Source organism: Corylus avellana, chromosome ca10 (assembly GCF_901000735.1).
Source record: "Corylus avellana chromosome ca10, CavTom2PMs-1.0".
NCBI classification, from domain to species: Eukaryota; Viridiplantae; Streptophyta; class Magnoliopsida; order Fagales; family Betulaceae; genus Corylus; species Corylus avellana.
The window spans coordinates 18389601-18412554 of record NC_081550.1 but is presented as its reverse complement, the minus strand read 5'-3'; the positions used below and the strand labels follow the sequence as shown (position 1 = coordinate 18412554).

Genomic DNA, 22954 nt, shown 5'->3' with positions numbered 1-22954 from the left:
TGTTACGACTTACGAGCTTATTGTAATATTGAATTTTTTTTTTATAAACAATTTTTTAAATCATTTATTGATTTAGATATGCATATTTTTTAGTGAATAAAACATTAAAAAAAAAAATTATGTCATCCTAGACTCATCCAACAAAACTCGTAATTAATCCGTGTTTAATTATTATTTTCCGAAAATTTAATAATGGGTGCAACGGAGAGTGCCAAGTTAATGGAACAGCACGCAGATCACGATTACGATCACGTGCCGCCCAGTGGAGCTGAACATTTTACAAATCACACACCCAATCATTTCAGATCTACAGCAAAAGCATTTCTCATATTATTATTATTTTTTTTTCAATTAATTAATAATTCCCACAGTGTTTTCTCTCTCTCTCTCTCTCCGCCAAATCCAAAACCCTAACGTGCTCTGCTCCTTACTAACGCCGTACTCAGCAGCAAAAGCTACAAAGACAGTGATTTTCCTCATAATCCGTGTCAAAGCCTTTTGAGTGTTGAGATTTTAACTTTTTTCTCACTCTTTTCTTTGAATATTGTTCCAATTGATTTGTCGGAATGAAAGAAGGGAAATCGGTGAAGTTCAATCTTCAGCAGCAACACCAGAACGGTCACTTGTCTCCGTTCAAATTGGCGAAGTTGTTGGATCCGGAGGCCTCCTGGGACAAGGTATTTTGCTTTGACTGTGTTTCTTTTGTTGACTACGTTTAGTAGCGCCGAGAAAATGCCGGAAATGGATGGGAAGTTTAGAATCTTGCCTGTTTGGTGGGAGATTCCGAGCTGTGTGATTCTTCGCTTTTCGTTTTTGAATATGGGTTTTCAATTTAATCGAATTTAATATGAAATCACGTCTGGGAGTGTTCGAATTATGGAAATGGAAGAGTGAAATGGTCATCAAGATTTCTTACAGTGGAAAGTACTGTGGACTGAGCAGAAACTGCTAGCAAAGCTTTATTTGTAGCTTCAGCTTGCTTATTTAGATTCAAATAGATATCACTATTTGCCAATGAATTTATGGTTGTGTTGGTGGTCATAGGCACCTAAAAGCTTTGAATTTTGGAATTCGATGATTTAGCTCTTACACTTCGTTTGTCACAGGATCAATTGGGAGATGTGTTGCACTGGATTCGGCAAGTGGTGGCCCTTGTATGTGGGTTGCTATGGGGTGCTATACCTTTGGTCGGGGGTATATGGCTGGTCGTGTAAGTTGATACTCGTGCACTTAAGCTGTTTTATTTATTGGAAAAAGTGGATGCATTTAGATTCAGTTGCCTCTTAATTTGTTTCTATTGCAGTTATCTCTCTTGGTTTTTCGTTTTAGCTAATTAGTACATGTAGATGAAGCTTTGCTATCATGCATTTGTGTGAATGGAAATTATGTTTCATGCTTTTGTTATAGCTATCAATTTTAAGAGTAAAAAGATCCAATGGCAGAGTTTTGGCGTTTTCGTAGAATTTTACTCCAAGATATAGACCTGTTGTACCCTTGTTTAGTTTGTTCGTTGTGAGGGGTAATTTTTTGGCAAATGACATATCCACTGTATATTATTGTTGAGTTTGTAGCTATGTGGTATCATATTGAACCTTGATGATAGATAGGAGGATTTTATACTAGCATGGTTCATTATGCGGGAGGCCCTGAGAGTGTTTATTTATTATCCAGCAAGAAAACGGATGCAGCTTTCTCCCTACCTGGCCTCTTTGGCATAAGCACTCGACCTGGCATCCTTCTAGTTCATGTTTATAGGCAGGAGTTGTGCTGTTTAAGAAATAGTCACAGGAATTCTATTTTCAAATCTACAGAGTATGGTTCATCATATTTAAGCTAAGTGCTTTTGTTGGGTCACGTGTTAAGAGAAACATATTTATTTTCGAATTTTTGATATTTTTCTTGTCTAAAGTGTGGCATGGACACTCAAAATTCAAAAGGGTGTCTCAGAGATAATAATTGATGCATTACAAACAAAATTAATTGGGTATTTATGATATAACAAAAGGCATACATATTCAAAACTGTGCTTTTCAGTGGATGGATTTATAGAGTTGGCAATAAGTGAAGTATGTTTGCTGATGCACGGGATTCATGTGAACCTTGTATGCATGAAGATATCTTAGGATAATAATGTCCTAGATTTGCTGTTTGGGGTAAGGATTGATAGCATCTGGGTTCCTGTGTGGGTTGTGGAGTGAGTGGTTTTCCCTCTTAATTGTTGGTTTGCCTTCATGAACTTTGATCAAGGCAACATCTGTGTGAGATTTCTTGGAGGGTGCTAGACCATTCTTGGTAAGAAGTTCAGTTTCTGCCAATAATAACTTTCTTTCCTTCATTTCATGCCATCCTTGTAGTGAAAACATAAAGGTTTTAGAGGGACTTTCTCGGTGAATTATAGTTTACATATTGGACAGCAAGGATTTAGATTTAGATATTTGTTTAGTGGATTGGATTAAAATTTGCTTAAAATGCGAATTGGGTTTGCGACTCTATTCAATTTTTGCTGTCAACAGGACCTTTTCTGGTGAGTGACTTGGAACTTAGCTTTTAGATTGTGAAGCTGCGAGGAAGGTGATTGCTGCAAAAATACAGTGTGAAAAAGAAGCTGCACGGTATTTTTATGGACGTATTATTTGAATAGTCAAACATGAGGTAGGTTATATGTATGAGAATGTAATTACATTTGAAGTGAAGTGAGGGGCTATGGTGAAAATCTGGAACCAACGATGGTATAATGAGGCCCCATATTTCTTAAATGTCTTGGCTGCCACTTTTTGCTGAACCTCTGTAAATATTGGAGGTTGAGTCTTTCATACATATGATTGACTTTGGGACTCCTATGTGATGGAATATTTTCCATTTAGGGGAAATCAGGGACAAAACTACACACAAAATTTTAAAAATCCCCCCAAAATTATATATTTTTATGAGATAAACCCTCTAAAATTAATTTTACATCTCCCCCCCCCCTAAAGGGATTTTTTTTAAGCCCCCCAAAAAAACCTGAAATTCTAGTTCCATCCCGGTGTGAAATTATTCCACAAATATGTTTGGTGTATAATGGAGGCAGTGGGTGGTCTTACTTTTAAAATCACAATTTTCTTTTCTAGTGGCTTTTATTATTTGATTGAATGATTTTTACAATTGATGACCCAATCTCTATGAATTGGACACTAATATCAAGATACGGAGAATGTCATATATCGTGAAATTGTCATTTCTTGCGATATAGAGTTTCTCTAAGAAGAAAGAAATGTCTTTTCCCATATCCTTTTTTTCTCTTTTTTACGCATGATGTGGAGTAGTGTTGATAATAGAATTTTCAATTTGCAACCTTTTGGTACCTCTATATCCAGATTAGCTGGATTCATATTGCCAACTTTGATTTGAGTTTGATGCTCCTTCTTTCCAACTACTTACCTTGAAAGATCTCATTTAAAGTTGATGGTGATCTTGCTGGAAAAGGATCCTCTCCATTTCAAATCCCCTCCATTTAATGCATTTTAAAGGGTAATGCACTACCATCATTAAAATTTTTGGACAACACTACCCTTCAAAATGCACTAAAGGGAAAAAATGGAAGGGATTTGAAATGGAGAGGATCCTTTTCTGATCTTGCTATGTTGCCAACTTGTATGGTCATCAGATCTTGAATTTAATCACACTCCATTTTCTTACCCTTATATCATTGAAAGACCTCATGTGCTGATTTTGGGTTTGCAGATTCCTTTTGATATCCTCTGGGATTATCTATGGTTATTATGCGATGATACTAAAGATTGATGAAGAAGATTTTGGTGGTCATGGAGCTCTCCTCCAGGAGGGACTTTTTGCTTCCATAACACTTTTTCTGGTACCTTGACATCTCTATGCTCTCTCTCTCTCTCTCGCTCTCTCTCTCACACACACACACACACACACAAGGCTCATGTTAGTCCTGAACTTACAATTCCCTCCATTTCTGTTTTTCAGCTTGCGTGGATTCTTGTATACAGCTTGGGACACTTCTGATTGGCTAGCTACTACCGATTCAGCTACCATCTATATGTTGATGTATGAACAGTCTGACTTGATTACGTAACTCACTGTTGCTTGTGTCCTGAAAATTCTTTTAAGAAAATTTATTACTGACATTTTTATTTACTTTCTACTATGGATGGCAATATTTTAGTTTTGCTTTATAGCATGTAGATGTTTCAGTCAAGGTTCCTTCATAAACATCCCATTCAATGTAGCAATTACTGGTCCACACACCCGATGATTACCACAGCCACAAAAAAGAGAAAAGAAGAATTACAAGAGCAAATTCTGGTGGTTTCCTGTGAAACGTTATGTTTTCAGAAATGCTCCCTCTATCTCTCTAGTTTCCTCTGCAGTTTTTATGTAATGAAGGTTTATAGTTTTAGTTAGTCAGAACGGGGCTGGAGTTATGTTTTTCTCCATTAATGGATTTTGGACGTCATTTGAGCATCCCGAGGCAGATTATGCGAGGAAGATTTGATCTCGACCACACAATCCCAGTTGTTAAAATACAGCCAAAACCATTTTACTCCTGGCTTCAAGACTACAAAGTGGTTTATATCCACAAGAATATTGGTACCTCGTTTTTGCAGTCATTGCATTCGAGTCCGACCTTTTCATGAAAATTCAGGATTTAACAGTTGTGCAATGAGCAATGAATTGTTGATGGCCTGTTCTATGAATTAGCAACACCTATGAATGCAACGTAACTGCAAGCTCTATCTTCTTTTGAATATTTAGAAACAGCAACAACAAATGCAGGACATATTTAAGTAGGTCCATCAATGGGTTCCATAAGCTTGACTATGATACCCTTGTCCAACTAGCTTAACAATCCCATCATGAAAACACACTTCAAGAACCAAATATAGCCGTTGCTTTTCTGGGGGAACCAGGAAATATAGTGATAATATACAATATTTTACTAGAACTTAAACCCAGGAGTCTCATTGTTAATTCTACAATACAAAAAGGCCAGCTGTCCTTTGACTTGTAGCAAATGAATTTTTGTTAGGATTACCACTAATTCACCGACCAAAAAAAAAGGGAGTAATGAATTGTGATACTTTACACAAATCTTCTGAGATCAAAGTACTAGGCAGAGATTTTAGACCCATCTCTGACGCCTGTTTCCGCCTCTTCGTGAAACAAGATATATGCGGCCATAAACCCACCCTCTACCAAGTCTTGAAACTGATGGCTGCAGAATAAATGAATTGGTATGGATAAAATTTCACGAGACATAAATTAAAAGAGTAAAATATCATCAACACAGATAGCAGAAACATCTATTTTCTGTCCATCTACTAAAGTCAAAAAGATCACAATCATTAGCAAATGTTGGAAAGCCCAAAAATTGCACTAGCTTATGAAGGCAGTTTCAACAGCGCATGGAAACTGTATGAACTAAGAAATACAACTTTCAGAACTCACAAAGGCATTTACAATGAGCTCTCATAGACACTAGTATGTCTAAAAACTCCACCTACATAGTTTGATATAGAAGTAATAGCATGTTCACTATGACTGCTCTTTCCAAGCATTTCAATTCCTCTAAACCCCAAAATACTATGATGTTCTGTCTGACTTTCCCCATTACACAAAGAATCCTCTCAATTAATCTTATTCTCCGTTTCATATTAGATGTATAGCAAAATAAAAATTCAATTGTATGATGCAAATTTCCTATTGTGGAAAAAGAAGCAAACTGGATTACCTCAACCTTGGTGCGGAATTCTAATAAGGATTCACAAACATGACAATCTGCTCGATGGGGGCTCTTATTAGAGTGATCTGGTTTCACAAATGCAAACACCTGGAGGAAAATGCTATTTAAGTTATTGAGAATGTATGAACTGGAAGTTGAAACATACTTTGTTTGTTGCACAAGATGAAATACAGGTCCAGACACAAGTTAGAAAGAAAAGAAATAAAATCTTCTAGATGTTGGAATATTTCAATACAACACTAGGGACTTACGTTATAGAGAAAAGAAATGAAATCTTCTAGGGACTTTCAGATTAATACAATCGTACAATAGACTGACCTCCTCCCCACAATTTGGGCATGCCCCTTTAAGTGCTACCAAGTCATTCTTCCACAGGCCTTGAAGCACTTTAACTGTCAAAATGGATGAATAAGTAATGATGACATTTGAAGAAATAATAATAATAACCAAATTACAAGTATTATTCTCCAGTTTCCATATTTGATCCATAAACCCAAACAAAAACTAATGTCCCTGGTGAAAAAACTCTAATGTTATTCTCTGGAATTCTTATGCAAGGCTTTGTAAGCTATAGCTTATTACCTGAAGCTGATGCAATTGGGTAGCCAATCACAGATCCCAATGCCATGAAGAGAATGCCATTCACCGTGGTAAGCAACTCTACCACAGATGCTTGACTGCCATTGGAAAATCCCGAACCGAATGCATCTTGATAAGCTAGGGCCACGGTGTATATTATAGGCAAAACACATGCTGAACTGCCAAATCCAAGAAACAGGACCCATATGCTCGCTAATGCAAAAACCTGTGATAGATCTTCCTGCCCTACATCCATGTCACTAAATATTCAAGTGAAGAAAACACAGTGCTTCCAAAACTCCAAATAAAGAAAATTAAGCACCCCAACATGCCATTAATATACCTATATATATAGTTTGCTATCAACCAGATGGGTCACAACCTGTTAAACCATCACTGATTCCAAAAGATTAAGCTAATAGAAAGTGTTAATTTAATCATTTATAATATTCTAACACTCTCCCTCATGTATAGGCTCAAACACTTCATAATTTGTAAGGCTCAACACATAGAATATTTAATTGAAATAAGAAAAGAATGACAAAGACAATGTTTGAACTCATGACGCTTACTTTGATACTATGTTAAACCACCCACTTATCCAAAAGCTAAAGCCAATAGAAAATAGTTAATTTAATAATTTAATTTATATTCTAACACAACCCGCCACCAAGGAGCATGGTTTTTATTTTGTCAGCTAAATTAGAAAATGCAGGCCACTAAGCTCCTTTGATTCTTGGAAAGAAAAGAAAATGCCCAATACTTACTAAACCTTGCTGATATTCAATTAAGGAGTCTAAGACTACAACGCAAATGGATGGTACCAAAGAGAAAATTACCTCTGCATCCGCATAGGCTGATTGCCGCCTAAGACTACAGCGCGGGTACTTGACCACCGATTTGGAACCAAACCACCGTAGCTTTAACTGTTACAAATTGTTAACTCAGTGCATAAACATCACATAAATTCAACTCAGATTCGACTAAAAACGCGTAAATCGAAGTTACCTCTACTCTATCAAACATATCATCAACTATCAAAGGTTTACCGCTGTAATACGCATCCCGTGCCTACAACAATCACAACCAGACACAGCCATTTAAACATGCTATCATGCACATAAACATGAAATCCACACAATTCATATTGCAAAACACATACTAATTAAACATGCTATCAAGCGGTGTGACCTACTTGGAGATAGAGAGCTTCTAGGGTTTCTTTGCTGGCCGTCTCGACGGGCCCTACGAAGATGCAGGAGGGACCCTCGGCGAGAGCGTTGTCGCGGGCGGGGGCTACGCTGGCCTTCGTGGAGATCCGACTGGAAAACGGGGCTCCGGTGCGGTTGGTTCTGGATAGTTCGACGACCGTGGACCCGATAACGTGCGGCGCCAAGGAGGCACTCGTGCCGGCCATGAACCGTGGTGTGCGTGTGTGTGGTGGATGACTAGGCGTCTGTGTTTGCAGAGTGAAAGCGAATATTGTGCAGTCGGGATTGTATATTACGGTGGGGAGCGAAGACGCCGAAGAGTCTTTCTTGGCCACAGGAATGGAGGGACACGAATTTGTAAGGGAGGTCGCTTGACGAAAATACCCTCTGAGGCTGCGGTTCGTTTTCCCGCGTCAGTATCTTGGGTGGGGGAGCCGTGGGGAAGAGAATTTCTACAAGTGTGGGAAATATCTCTTCCTCATGATTGGCTGTGGATTATGCGGGACGAGAGAGAAAAAGTTTCGCGACGAATTTTAGAACGACGCCGTTGCGTACTATTTAATTTGGAAAAAGTAATGATGCGTCTGCCGGGAGTCGAACCCGGGTCTATTGCTTGGAAGGCAATTATCCTAACCGTTGGACTACAAACGCGCTTGTACTAAGTTTTAACAAATAAAATTATAATTACTTTACTAATCCTTTAAGCAAGATCATTTGTCAGAGTTATTATCTTATTTATATATGTGCACAAGGATCATACGTTATTTTTATTTATTGAAGAAAAAAGAGAAGAATCGTTAATCATTTTCTTTGTTCTTTTTTGTTACAGGTTTTATTTATGATGTATTATGACATTCAATAGCATAACGATGTGTTGACATTGCTACTTTACTTACCGTATTTGTTGTCTTTTTTGTTTGGCCGCAGAGAAAATGTTTTAAAGTGAAAAAATATGTAAATTCTACTGAAAAGGCAACTTTGGAGTTATATAGATTAAAAAATGCAACTTAAGATTTCTATCGATATTTTTATTTAAATAAATTGCAAAAATATATATAAATACATAATTGTATTGTTTCTTATTATAAAAAGGGAAACATATTGAATTTTTTTTTTTTTTTATATGTCCGCACTAGAGGAGAGAGTGAAATTCAAACTAATGACCTCCGCTTCATTAGACGTAGTCCTAACTAATTAAACTATTTCTTAAGAACAACAAATTGAAATTTAGCATAGAAAGATTGTTTTTTTGATGCCGAGGGAGAGGGTGGACTTACGAAAATGATGTGGCGTAGTCGGTCAATTGGCTTGAGGCTGCCCATTGTGTCGTATTTAGTCTTTAGACATCCCGTCCTTCAATTTTATTTTATTTTAAAAAGGATTATTTTTTAAAATTACATTATAGTAATGTGATAAATAATGCTATGGACATTTTTCCCCCCTCAATGCATTTCGGATGGCAGCATATTGCCATATAGGGCAGCAAAAAGCATCCTATCGTGGGACTCATCATAGATTTATTTGTTATTTGTGACAATTTTAATTAGCTCTTAAATTGTTTTTCTGTTTAACACTAATTGGTTGAAAATGTCACATTTACATTGTGAAATAATTGCACAATAAAAAAGTAATTTTTAGCATTATAGAATATTTCTCATCCTAAATCTGGAAGAATGACTGTAAACCATTCATCTTTTATTTAAGGGAAAATTTACTTTATCCCTTGAAATTTCATGAATTTTTAATTCGAACTTTAATGTTTAAAAATTGGCAATGTACTCCCCCTAATGTTTTAAAAATTTTCAATTCAAACATTCCCTTACTAATTTTCGTCTAATTGGACGAAAATCATCTCACGTGCATCTCACGTGGGATTTTGATGTCCTCTATTCCAATTTTACCATCATTAAAACATATGAAATTACATAATTGCTCTAATTAAAAACCTATGAAATTGAAGGTAATTACGTAATTTTATAAATTTTAATAAGAGTAAAATTGGAATAGAAGGGCATCAAAATCTCACTAAGATACACGTGGGATGATTTCCGTCCAATTAGACGGAATGTAGTGAATTTAACCCTTTATTTCATTTATTCTCTCTCTTTAAGCCTAACAAAAATTCTTCCTACTCTCACATCTATGCAAAAGTTGCAAAAGCTTGAATATTTTAATAAAATAAAAAAATGAGTAAAAAAAAAAAGAAAAAAGAATGAGATGTAGAGATTTCAAAAGTAATGTTTTGAAATATAAAAATGAGGTACAAAATTTGAATAAGAACATGGACTACAATCCCATGTACTACAACAATGTGTCCTGTTTGTTTCCTTCTCTGTATCTTCTGTTGTTCTTTCTCTAGTTTTGCCTTCTACTACCATGTGTATTAAAAAATTAAAATCCAAGGGCTTTTCTTTATATTGGACTGTATCAATTATCATAATGATTAATTCTCAGCATCTCTTTTATCTTTCTTAGCAAACCTCTCCTATTCATTGTATTCTCTAAGTACAATTCACCTTAACACAATTTCTGTTTGGAAAATCACTCAATTTAAAAGCCAAATTATGTTATATTAATCAATCATTTTTAGAGTAATGATATTTAGTACACTACTATACTATTGTCATACAACTTGATAATGTAGCAGCGAAAATCAATCCTTAAATCATCGCTTGTAAAAAATAAATAAATAAATAAATTCGACAACTATGCCTGCAAACTCTATCATGGGTAACTATAAATCAAGGACCTTTGGAGTTCACCATACATCAAAAATACTTCTCAAACTTGATGTAAAAACACTTTTTTTTGTTTGTTTTCTAAACTAAAAAGATAAAATTCTTGCCCAAATACAACAACAAACAAAACCAAATTTGCCATTCTCTTAGGTCTGTGCTCCCCTGTTTTTTGTACTCTAAAAATGTGGATTTATGTTCTACAGTCTGGCAAAGAGAGGATCCCATTCATGCTCCCCAACCGTCGTCCCAACCAAATTATACTTCCAACTAAATTCCTCTGCAAAAGCATAACTAGTATTCTTCCCCTCTCTCATCTCCCTCCTAATTCTCTCTACTCTTTCAAGAACACCCTTAACGGTAATATCAAAAGCATCTTCAAGGGTCTCCAATCTTGATCTTGGGTGTGCATAGATTACTCTTGGAATCAGCCGTATGACTTCCTCTCTCATAGCCCGCACCTTCTCTTTGGGAATCCGAAGTAGTATCTTTTGGATGCTGACTTTCCCACTTTTGACATCGTTTGCTGGTATAAACACAGAATATTTGGTATAATCTTTGGGTAAATGCCATAGATATTGAACATAAGCTGACCCCGGATGAAAGAAAACTGGGATACAACCTGCCAAAATCGAGTCAAAAGCAGAGCGCCTGGTGAATGAATCCCCTGGAGGCTGCAAGCAGAACACAGAAGATTGGAACATTTTCATCAAGTGAGATGGATTGTAGCACTTGTTTGCGCGGTCTCTGCATTCCAGCAGCCTACATTTCCTCCCTGCAGAAGCCCGGCACTGTTCGATAATCTCAGTACGAATAGAATCTCGAAGATTGGGTCTTGGGGCGCCGGCGAAAGAGAAGAAATACCGCCTTTTCTGCCTCCTCATTCTGCTCTGCCACCGGAAAACTTCATTGTCGCTTGAAGGGTGGAAGTATGTCGGATAAGGAATGGCGAAGTCGTTGTTGTCCCAAGGGCTTGATTCAATCACCAACATCGTCATATTCCTCGACGCCGGCAAGAGCATTAGCTTATTACCCCAATCAGAATCCTTCTCACTTACTCTCCTAAAATCCCATGTAATTCTTCCGGCAACCATGAAATGATCTCTGCCCCACATTTTCTTCCACTCTGGCTTTCTTCTGAGCCACTTGACAAGATCAAGGGAAGCAGCATCTCTCATCGATGTGTTTGAATACCAGAGGAAGCGAGAAACGTCGAGGCCGGCATAATACGGTACAAAGATTGCTGAAGCCATTGATGAGTCATTTGTCAGACACTTGTACTGTTTCATTCTGTTGTGGAAGATGACTTCCAGCAAGAATTGGTTTGTCGCAAACCAACTTGTCTTTGAGAATACCCTCTCAGAATCTGCAAGAGAGGGACCAAGCCCCATGTTTGCCGTAAAAAGACACATATTTGTCCAATTACTAAGTGACCGGCAATGCCTGAGCATGTCTTCGTTGAACCCGCGAGGAAGATGATGGACATAAATGTATCTACCCGAACAGGAATCTTTGGAGATTTTCTCATCGGGTTTAAACCTCTTCTGATCTGGTTCTTCTGCATTCTCTAAACTAGAAACCCCATTAACAGACTGATCCACTTCGTTCTGTGCAATGTGTGTTTGATTGTTGGGGTACACTTTTGTCACTATATGATCAAAATTTTCAAGCCCATAATCCCCGGCTGAAAAATTGGTAAACGGGTTGTACGAATTTTTTGCTGCATCCTTGTCTTTTGCAGGCTTTACAAAATCAGTTTCTTCGCTAATAAAATTTGTACCAAGCAATTCGTTAATGCTTTCATTGGAATTCCCAGGCGAAAATACAGAATTAGAGTCTCCAAAATTGACAGATTTGACAAAGTTATCACCAACCATAGGAGCCGAATAATAGAAGCAAAACAATACGAGCCACAGAAGAAAAGAGGCCAAGACAACTAACCATAATCGGTTGCGGCACTTGCCAATGATTGGCCAGTCCATCGCCAGCCGATAGACTCCCATGCATGACCTCCGTCCGATACGCAGTTGATTTTTCAGCGCGAAATATCTCCTATCAAAGATACATCTTTACACAGCCGATGATGGAAGAAAAGAATGGAAACCCATGTCAGGAAAACAAAAAAAAAAAAGAACCCAATTGATGTTTGAAGCTAGCGCAAGAAAAAGGTTACATGTTACGATATAAACCAAGGAGCACGAAAAGGAACAGACACATGGGGTTTAAGAATATGAAATGGAAAGGGGTGGAAGAAGTGCTGGCAAAGCAACAGAAGAATTGCCTGCCAAAGTTGATTTACAATTTGGAAGAGAAGGAGAGAGAAGAAACGGTGGACGTTGAAACGATCAAGGTTTTGGTCCACTAATTAATGTTACCAGGGAACGTTCTAAATATACCTTAGCCGCCAAACTCTATTGCCACGTACCTCTTTTTATTCCTTGTTAATTAGATGGATGAGCGGCTCACCTTCCATTTAAAAACCTCCTTCTACCCTTTACTGCAACATCATCTCCTTCATCCCAAGCAATCCAACAAATGCAAACCGTGTCATAGTTAAGGAGAAGAGAATGAAATAATTGTTTCAATTCACAACATTTGATTGATCTAGAGGATTAATCTTTCTTGTGCGCAGGTTGTTGTTGACATGGTCATAGAGTTATTTTGGAAAAATGAAATTATCATCAGTTTTGGAGGGTATGTTATCTTTTCTCTTTTGGGTTTGGATTCGGAGCTCCATGATTCTTGAAAAAAAATATATATAATATAATAAATCAAGCCTTCAAATCATCACTTCAAGGGAATAAGCTCTAAATACCTAAGCCAATTAATTTTGTATTTCATTTCATTCTAATGAATTGGCCTTACGTCATCTATAGCTAGAGCTTAAATAGAATGCCAATCAAGCTCTAGATAACACTAAACTATTATGCTTATAATAAAAACAAATATATTAAATAAATAAATTTAGAGCAGTCGTTCATGTGGTGGCAAGATTTGAGCCTCTAAATCTATTTTGGAATGCATGGTAATACCTATGAATAGAAAGAAGCATCAAATGGTATATATATTACCCATCAAGCGTGGCTTTCTTTAATACAAGTCTCTATATTTACCTGAATTAAATTGGGAACGGCAGGTTGATGTTGAAATAGTTTTAGCATTTATATATATATATATATATATATATATATATAATAAAAATGGTATAGCATTCCCCTTTGGACAGAGTTTTCCTTCAAACTGCGTTGGGGGAACATCCTCAAACTCAGTGTATAAAAATAACATGTGTCCATTTTTTTTAATAACATGTGACACACACATGAGTTTTAATATTATTTATTTCAACTTTGTCTTTACTATTAAAAAAAACATGAGTTGGAGGATGTTCCTCCAATCCAGTTTGGAGGAAAACTCTGTCCTTCCCCTTTTGTAAATTAGTAATTATATATCTATAACCCTTAAAACAGTTATATTTTCAACAATATTCAAACTGATGAGAACCAATTGATTTGTAAGAAAATGGGTTTGTGAAGAAATAAGCTAGAGTTACTCCAATTATGTGGGAGCAAGATTGCTTAAATAATTTAAGCCTCCAATAATTAGTTCAATGAAGATCTAGCATAAAAGCAAGGAATGATGTAGTTTCAAGGGCCAAATATATTACCCATGACTCCCATTTTTGTCAATGATTTCTACTAATATCAATAAATTTAGTGATTTAATGGATGTCAATGCCTTAAAGGTCAACATTTAACTCAAAATAGACCCCCCCTTTTTCTTTTTTCTTTTTCATTACCAAATAACATCTTTTACTTTTTTCATAAAAAATTTAAATATTCTTGAGTTTAAGAAGTGTTCGGATAAGTAGACTTTGCATCTTGAGTCGTTCGAACACTCTGAGCCCCACACCGCTCTCTCATCTTTGCCCGAATTTCTTGAAATTCAAACAGAAAATTAAAGAAATCCAATGTTTATAGTGTTATAAATCCAAGAATATATGAACCCAAAGTTGAAATGTCAAACTACTATGTAGCATTTTCTTTCCACGTGGTCGTTACTAATTATAGAGAGCTGGTTGTCACAAGCTCTTTCTTTTGTTTTATTTTCTTTGGCATTATATAAGTGATGATGACTCATAATCGCACCCATTAAGCACTAGACTTTGACAAGTGTCAAGTGCATTGTTATTTTGTTGCTTCCGGTTTAACCCTTGGCAAACCTTGATCCTTCCAAACAATCTCATGATTGTGACTATTTCATTTCCCATGCGTAGTTTTCCGAGTTATATATTTTCCCTTTTAACTTTTTCTTCTGGGGGTTTGTTTCTTGACAGACAAAAACAAAAGCTGGAAACTACAAATCAATTGCACCAATCAAGTTAAAGCCGTCCTTTCTTTTCGTAGTTAAATTATTATTTATTTTAAAAGTTTAAATCAAAATATACTTGATTTAATAAGTAATATTTAATATATAAAATATTTAATTAAAATAAATTATAATTATTTTCAAAATTTTATGTTAATTAAAAATATTAATTTGTTATTTAATTAATATTCTAACATCAATAACAAAAAAAAAAAAAGAAGTTAAATTGTGAACTAATAATACCCAGCAACAAGGGGCATTCCAAGCAACTATCATTTTTTTATTCTTATCACTCGGGTATTTTAGCTTTTATCAAGATTGTTGGACAATTTTGGATATTTGTTATTTTTTGCTTTGTTTTTTGTTTTTTTTTTTTGTTTTTAACAAATACAACAAAGGAAAAGGAATATAAAAGGGGATCCTTCCCATAACGGAAGATTTACCCTGCAAGAAAGGCAATCCCTCTGTGTGGGGGGAAGAATAACATCTTGGAATAAGCAGCTCACAATCCAACGTGGGGCTATTGTCTTAAGATGCATTTGGAATTGTAATTTCTCAATAATAATTTTTATTTTTAAAAGATATTACAAAACGAAAAGGCGTTTGATATTGTGATTTAAAAAGCTCTTAATTTAAAGTAGAAAAAAAATTTGCGATTTTTATAAGCAAGGTAGGGAGTGCTTATTTGAAAAAACGTGACTTTAAACTAAAATTACGATTTCGCATAACAAATATTTGATAAAAAAAAAAAAAAAAAATTTAACATGTTTTACCAAACGCTTTTGCGATTTTAAAATCGCAATCCCAAACGAACCCTTAGATCACATGCCATGGCACATGATTAACAAGTTTGCTGGCTTTTGCTTTAGTCTCACCCAAATTCTAAACAAGCACTATAAACTGTACAAACTTCTTTACCTTGGTTTAAATGGACCATTATGCAATCAAATGCTTAATATTATATTTTACAAGATTAATGGTATATGTGTTATTACATCATTTAAAATTTTATATATATATATATATATTTTGTGTGTCCCCTAAAATGATAGAACTCGAATCATCATAGATCTAAAGGTCATGTCCATAATCTAAAAATAAATTATTAGGTCTTCCTAACAAGGTGTTTAGGTACAAATGTACCACGATGTTGAAAATAAAAATAAAAAATACAAATGTCCCTCGGTGATGTCCATAATTTAATATAATAAAATACCCTTTGAAGTGAATAATTGTTTGTTTTCTCATATCTTAGTTATTTTATTAAAATTAAATAATTTAAATTTTATCATGTTAATATTTATAATTTGTAAATATGACACATAATAAAATATTAAATTAATAAATATTTAAATAATAATATATTGAATATTCAATTTAAAAATAATAATTTGGATTTGAAGAATCATAGAATTGTAATAAAAATGGTAAAGAATTTGTTTTAGTAGTTTTAAAACCTGGGATTTGAAAAATAACGATTTCAAAATATAGTTAATGAAAATAATATTTTTTAACAATGTAGTTAAGTGTGTGATAAAATTACGACAGGAAAATGTTTGGTGTTATTCTAGTATTTTTCTAGCTGTGATGTTGTTCAACCGTAATTTTAAAAATCACATTATAGCTGGAAGAACACTAGAAGAACACCTAACATTTTCTATCACGACATGCCTTTAAAATTGTAGTCAGTTCTTTAAAATTGTGTGTTTTTTAAAATGCAAAAAACGTGCCCTTTTACTTGCAATTTGTTTTAAAACTGCTGTTTTTTTTTTTTTTTTTTGCAATTTTATTAAACAAATAGACTTTTTAACCTGCAAAATCAGATTAATTAACGGACTCTAACACAAACAACAGTAACGAAAACACTCATTGTTTAGCTGGTAAACCGTTCCTGTCCAAACCAAGAAAAAGCAAAACGACGCCTCACACTTTATTTGTTCCGCAATTCTCTCTCTCTCTCTCTGATTTCCGTGATTCGTTGTTAAATCAATTCCTACGGAAAAGACTTTCAATTCCCAGTTCCGACCAACATTTACATTCAAAGGAATGGGAATTCCGCATTAACAAATCTCTGAGCAAATCTGCGTCATTATAACTAATATTTCCATCGCCATCAACATCCATCAACGGCCGTGATGCGGAGGGCCTCATCCTCATCGGCGGCCCAGATCGAGGTCAAGGTCCACCCGGAGAGTCCCGCTCCCGCAACGACGTCGTCAGCGCCTCGAGCGGTCGGCAGCGACGAGGCATTGAGGGTGTTCAGGCGATGGGTGCCGTGGCTAGTGCCGAGCTTCGTGGTGGCGAACATTGCGTTCTTCGTGGTGACCATGTACGTGAACAACTGCCCCAAGAATTCCACCTCCTGCATCGCCAGGTTCTTGGGCAGGTTCTCCTTCCAGACCCTCAAGGAGAACCCCCTTCTGGGTCCCTCTTCGTCCACGTAACCCCTTCCCCTTCTCAATCAATGTACATTTTTTAGATATTGGTTGTTTGATTTAATCATTGGTTGCATTGCATATTGGTTTGTGCTTTGGCTGTCAAAACCAATGTAAAGTACCTGCTTTGGGTTCTGGTTAGTTGGTTTTTTGTGCTCCTGGAATTCAAGTAACGTAGACTTAAGAGTGCATTTGGACGGCTAATTCTTTCCCTTGTTGTTAAAATCGAATAAGTTTCGTCAATTTTTTGATTGCATAGGCTTTATGCGGATGCAAGAAAAACTAAGATGGTCGTGTTCTATGTATACATACATACATGTATAGAACAAATCGTGGTTTTAGCTAATGAGACTGAAAATATTATCTGTCAATCATGTTTGCGATATCATGCTGTTAAGATATGCTAAAGAATACGTGTTTTAGTTTCTATTGTGACAAGGGTTATACATATGTTTTCTTTAAGTTGATAATTGCTGATGGTGGGGCTTCTTGGTGGAGTTATCTTTGACTTGACGTGGTACTAATATGTTTGTAGGTCATAATCCGATTTTTTTTCCAGGTTACAGAAGATGGGTGCTCTAGAAGTGGAGAAAGTTGTCCATGGGCACCAGGCATGGCGTCTGATCTCTTGTATATGGTTACATGCTGGGGTTTTTCATATACTCGCCAATATGTTGAGTCTTGTATTTATTGGAATTCGGCTTGAGCAAGAATTTGGGTTTGGTATGTATCCATTTGCTTCTTCACATTTGTTCTCATGCATATACTTATCAAAAAAAAAAAAACATTTGTTCTCATGCATATATTTATAGGTATGAGCCTGTCTGTTAAAGATGCTACATAGTTTATATCCCTTGTCAAATCATTGATTTCTTTGTCGGTCTTATTGGTACGTGGAATTGGAGATGAAGCTTTGAATTACAATTTTAACTTCTATTCTATAGTTGTGGAATTATAATTATATGTTTGGACACCACAAAAAGGATTGACTACAAGGCCTTGCAAATTTGTCTTAAGAACAAAGTTGCTAAGTTTTGCAGAGCTTGGCTTATTGAATAATGTCCCATATCGTGGAAAAGTGGAATGGACAATAAATTTGACAACAATATAATTCTATTTTATAAAAGACGTGGCTGATTTATAACCAAACCAATGGAAACACTTATTATTATATCAATTCAGTTGCAATTTGTACACCGATGACTTGAGATAATCTGAAGACAGACTCATAATTTCTTTGGACTAAGTGAATTGACTTGATTCTAATTTTAGAAGAGTGGACAATTGATCCTAGTTTTGGTTATAACTCATATATACTATGACCGTGGATATCTGATAGGTTTCAACATACAAGGGTTGCAAACAACAATGAGAGTGTAGGTGGTGTGCTAACCTAGGCAGGATTTGGAAAAATTGCATTCAAGGTGGAGTGTGTTTTCAGGCTTTATGGACTTTTGTTGCACTAATTCTGTTTTGCAGTTGAAAACTTCTTGAAACATGCACACATATCTAGTTCCACTTATTCTAGCACTGATGCGGGCATTTTTTTTTTTTTTTTTTTTATAAACAGAAGATTCTGCAGATATACTGTCTAAAAAAAAGAAATATTCCAAGACACAGCCGTTCTTTTTTTTTTTTTTTTTTTCTTATAAGAAAAGCAGCATGCTGGAAAGATAACTAAAAGAATATATGAAGTAGAATCTCTCAACTTTTATTTGGAACGGCTTTAGTCATTCAATGAAGTTCTTTTTCCTTTGTAGTTTGAAATCTAATTTCTTTCTAGTTTTGTCCTACAGTTCGAATTGGATTGCTTTATATCATATCTGGTTTTGGAGGGAGTTTGTTGTCAGCTCTTTTTATTCAATCGCGAATCTCTGTTGGTGCGTCCGGTGCACTTTTTGGTTTACTAGGAGGCATGCTTTCAGAGCTGATTACAAATTGGACAATATATGCAAATAAGGTAAATAAAGAGATCTGATTCTGACAGAGCTTCTTAATAAATTTTGACTTCTTTGCAGTTAGCTATATATGTGGCCCAATCATCTTACAGTTTGAAGTTTTCATGCGTAGTTGGCAGCGCTGTTGACTCTTCTTTTCATCATCATAATAAATTTAGCAGTTGGAATCCTACCACACGTGGACAATTTTGCTCATATTGGAGGATTTCTTTCTGGCTTTCTTCTTGGATTTGTGTTTTTGATTCGTCCCCAGTTTGGATGGGTTAACCAGAGAATTTCTCCTGGATATATTGCAATTACTGTTAAATCTAAACACAAGACATATCAGTATGTACTGTTGGTTCTCTCTCTTACACTATTGATTGCCGGGTATGTCCTTGGAATCCTTTGAATTTGCGTCTCTTATTTTATTCTTTGCACATTTCTTGTTTTCTGAAGTATGTGCATGATATGAGATTTACAACAGGTAGATAGGCTGCCCTGCGGGAAGTTTAGGGTTTGTTTGGCAAAGTTTTGAAAAATTCTTCTCAATTTCAAACACTGAAAAACACTTATCAAACTATATAGTTATTCAAACAAGTTTTTAGATGTGGTCCTCACTATTAATATACTTTTCGAAACAAATCACAAAACACTTTTCAAAAATCTTCTCACCCCTTAATATAGTAATAGAAATGTTTTGAAAATATGTGCTACTTTTCAAGCGTGAAGACAAACCTTGTTATTAAAAAAATGAAAACACGAGGTTGGCCTCCTACGAGGTGGAGACTCACCCCCAGTGTCCACCCCCACCGGGGAGGGGTTGGAGATTCACTCCCTTTGTGCCTCTCGCATAGGCGGGGGGTGGGTCGTCCACCCTTGCACCTCTTGTGGGGGTTGTGGGTGTGGGTTGGGTTGGGTCTCCACCCCCACCACACTCTTTGGCTGGAGCCTCGCGGAAGGGAGGGAAACCCACCTCCCCCCTCCTGTGAAGGGGCTGCAGCCACCACCTATGGAGGTCAATCTCGAGCATTTGTTTTTGCCTCTCTTTTTTTTGTTGTTTTTTTTTTTTTTCTTAATTTGATGTTTTGACAACACTACTCAGTTTTTTGTTTTTTAAAAATACTTTTCAGTTTACCAAACGAATTGTCTTATGTGGACCCCATAGACGACATTTTTTCAAATGTGGCCCCGACCAAAACACTTCTCAATTTTTATCTCTAAGGTGCCTGGTGTCATTAGATCATGGAGTTCTTTGAACATAAGTTTTGTAATTTTGACAGGTTTACAGCTGGGCTGATTTTTCTCCTTCGAGGGGTTAATCTGAATGATCGCTGCTCCTGGTGCCATTATTTAAGCTGTGTCCCTACCTCAAAATGGAACTGCAAAACAGAACAAGTTCTTTGTCAGGTAAGTGATGCTCTACTCTTCTTCTTTTTGTATGCTTTCATTCACTTCAGATCTCTATCGGTAATACATGTGTTGCTCATGCCGGACTAATTCAGTGCAAGTAACTCCCACTGTAAAGTTAGAGGAAGAAACATGTGGTGATGGAACTGAAAATAAGAAGTGGATACAAAAACTTCCATTTTTGTGTGTTTTCTGTAGGGAATATATTTAAAAAGCTACAGCGGAAAATTCCCAAGAAAAGGCATCAAGAGAGCATACCATTAGATCATGTAAATAAAAAATTTAGAAGACAAGAACACTACCTCACAATGTCAGCTATTTGGTGTTCTTAGGGCTGAATTGAATCCTCTTGCTCCTCCTTCAACCTGCATGTGTAGGCTAGGGTTTTGAGACATTTAAACTTCTCCTCAATTTTGATTATGACTAAAAGCCTGTTTGGGATTGCGTTTGAAAAATAGAACTTTTAAGTTAAAAAGAGCTTTTAGGCAAAAGCTTTATGTTTAAGATTTTACTAAAAGTGTGTTTTGACCATTTTTAGGCTTTTTGGACCCTTAAAAGCGCTTTTATTTTTTTTACCAAACGAGTACTTTTTTCTTCAAATGGGCTTTTTGAGTGTTAAAAACACTTTTAGGATCCTCAAACGCAATTCCAAATAAGCTCTATTAGTGTGGGCTCTATTGCTTACTCAAGACCCCTTTAAATAAGCTTGTATTTCCACGTGAAGGTACGACTAGGTTTCCTTGTCAAAGTAGGACATGGAAAACCTAATTCTCATCCACTATAATACATGGCCATGGGGGATAAGTCCTTATGTAATTAGGTTAAGCTCTTAATGGATAATAATCAGCTTGAGAAAGGATATAAAGGGAAAATAAAACTAGCTTCAATAAGCTTAGAATACTTGTTATCTTATGACTTGTTCTAGGTTACTATTAATTACAATTTATTACACTAAAAAATTGTAATTGCACACTAGTATTTATTTTGATTAATTAAAACTCCAATTACATCTTATAATTGCAATTGATTCCCCCTTAAAATATCCATAGTAGAATTAAAATCATAAAATTAATTGTTACTTTAATTCACTATCTCTTAACCCTTGAGTTCTCGATTTAATCTCTTGATTATTCTTGTACTCTTGAAATTATTACTAAAAGACTACAACTAGAGATTTAGAATAATCAATTCCCATTTATCTCTAGGGGGTATTTCATATCTATTTGATTAAGATCAAAGGATTATGGATTCTATCTGGGGGAGTAGTATTCCCATAATGTTACATGTGATCACCCAACACACTGTAAAAGATTTCACGCTTAAATGTATCTAAGTGATATTCACTTCACATTCCTCTTAGAATTGAGAGTCAATGTTATAAGCTGTCGTGAGTTCAAATTATTTAATTGCCAGTAGTTTATAGAATAACAACTCACGTGGTTCATTCAATGCATTGTATCCGCGCCAACATATCAATTTGAAGTTTCCACTTCTATGATTAAGATAGATCATCACGATTAATATGTAATAGTTTATCAAATAGAATGCTCAATCCCATTCATGTAATAGTTGCTAGGTTTATGACTTAGATCTTCGATATGATAATCTCATTAGCACACCTAAGTCATGTTCAATATAACTTAAGGATTACATGTATATATAAAATAATATGCACATTTTTAAAACGATATGGCTGATGTTACCATACAAATTCAGAAAATAAACAACTTTATTAATTTATATATATATATAATTAACAACTTTATTAATAAATTGAAGATGTCATACAAAGAAATTGGCTTTGAGGGTGTAAACCCTTGACATTTTCCGTGCTATGTTACTGAACACTTACCAAAAAAAAAAAATGTTATAACGTTGAAAGTGATGCATATAACTTGTTTTTTTGTTACGTATCAATCTTCTTGGCGCAAATGTGGCAGCCTAATAAAATGCAATCGTGTGACATTTGAGAAGATTACCGACTTACTGGCTTCTTTTTCTCTTTTAATTTTTTTAGTCTTTGAAATACATTGATTTTGTTATTGATATTGATATAATGTTTTTGCAGTCAAGCCAAATGGGGAACCAACTGAACATGACATGCCTAGGCAATGGAAGAAGCAACATCTATATGTTGTCTGATATTAATGATTCCCAGGTTCAGCAGCTATGTTCTCAGCTTTGCAATTGATTATAGAAGATGATAGAAGATTGCTTGAGCCCATTCCATTAAACATCTCGGTGTACATGATTCATCATTGAATCTGTAAATAATTTTCTGTATCCATCAAAAACTGGTTACCATTTTTCATTTTTGCAATTTATTTTGCTTTTGTGAAGGATTTGCTCCAATTTTTTGTAGCTCAAATGTGTTGTTTCGGCACAGATACAAGTATATTGATAGCAAGTGAGATCAAATAGTTGGTGTTTAATCCGGGGTATAAATCAGGGCTATATATTGAGTAATGATATAAGGAGGACTAGAGTTCTCCCAAATGTGATGTGGCTCTTAAAATCACTAATAGATTAAAAT

The 22954-nt window shown here is 35.5% G+C and overlaps 4 protein-coding genes and 1 non-coding gene across 7 annotated transcripts; 2 read left to right on the top strand and 3 right to left on the bottom strand.

Annotated features, from left to right (window-relative positions):
* Window positions 1-318: 318 nt before the first annotated feature.
* LOC132163474 (uncharacterized) lies at window positions 319-4183 on the top strand. Its single transcript, XM_059573776.1, has 4 exons — window positions 319-677; window positions 1107-1210; window positions 3724-3853; window positions 3973-4183. Exons 1-4 carry the CDS (start codon window positions 567-569, stop codon window positions 4009-4011), a joined length of 384 nt encoding a protein of 127 aa, XP_059429759.1. The 5' UTR covers window positions 319-566; the 3' UTR covers window positions 4012-4183.
* Window positions 4184-4879: 696 nt separating this feature from the next.
* LOC132163473 (PGR5-like protein 1B, chloroplastic) lies at window positions 4880-8008 on the bottom strand. 2 transcript variants are annotated; one of them, XM_059573774.1, is made up of 7 exons: window positions 7524-8004; window positions 7337-7399; window positions 7168-7254; window positions 6332-6569; window positions 6068-6141; window positions 5738-5836; window positions 4880-5221 (listed from the first exon to the last, which is right to left on the bottom strand). In XM_059573774.1, exons 1-7 carry the CDS (start codon window positions 7743-7745, stop codon window positions 5129-5131), a joined length of 876 nt encoding a protein of 291 aa, XP_059429757.1. In that variant the 5' UTR covers window positions 7746-8004; the 3' UTR covers window positions 4880-5128. The 2 variants fall into 2 exon arrangements, with proteins under 2 accessions (XP_059429757.1, XP_059429758.1); XM_059573775.1 differs by lacking the exon at window positions 4880-5221 and having other exon boundaries at window positions 5747-5836; window positions 6001-6141; window positions 7524-8008.
* A 110-nt stretch (window positions 8009-8118) lies between these two features.
* TRNAG-UCC (transfer RNA glycine (anticodon UCC)) lies at window positions 8119-8190 on the bottom strand. The gene has a single exon. It is a non-coding gene; the product is annotated as a tRNA-Gly (tRNA).
* A 2082-nt stretch (window positions 8191-10272) lies between these two features.
* Window positions 10273-12256, bottom strand: LOC132164398 (probable xyloglucan galactosyltransferase GT11). Of its 2 annotated transcripts, XM_059574908.1 has the most exons (2): window positions 10897-12256; window positions 10273-10800 (listed from the first exon to the last, which is right to left on the bottom strand). In XM_059574908.1, exons 1-2 carry the CDS (start codon window positions 12254-12256, stop codon window positions 10475-10477), a joined length of 1686 nt encoding a protein of 561 aa, XP_059430891.1. In that variant the 3' UTR covers window positions 10273-10474. The 2 variants fall into 2 exon arrangements, with proteins under 2 accessions (XP_059430891.1, XP_059430890.1); XM_059574907.1 differs by having other exon boundaries at window positions 10273-12256.
* Window positions 12257-16543: 4287 nt separating this feature from the next.
* Window positions 16544-22698, top strand: LOC132163686 (RHOMBOID-like protein 1). The gene is made up of 6 exons (XM_059574053.1): window positions 16544-17079; window positions 17634-17797; window positions 18871-19034; window positions 19145-19401; window positions 20295-20421; window positions 22490-22698. Exons 1-6 carry the CDS (start codon window positions 16775-16777, stop codon window positions 22610-22612), a joined length of 1140 nt encoding a protein of 379 aa, XP_059430036.1. The 5' UTR covers window positions 16544-16774; the 3' UTR covers window positions 22613-22698.
* Window positions 22699-22954: the final 256 nt, after the last annotated feature.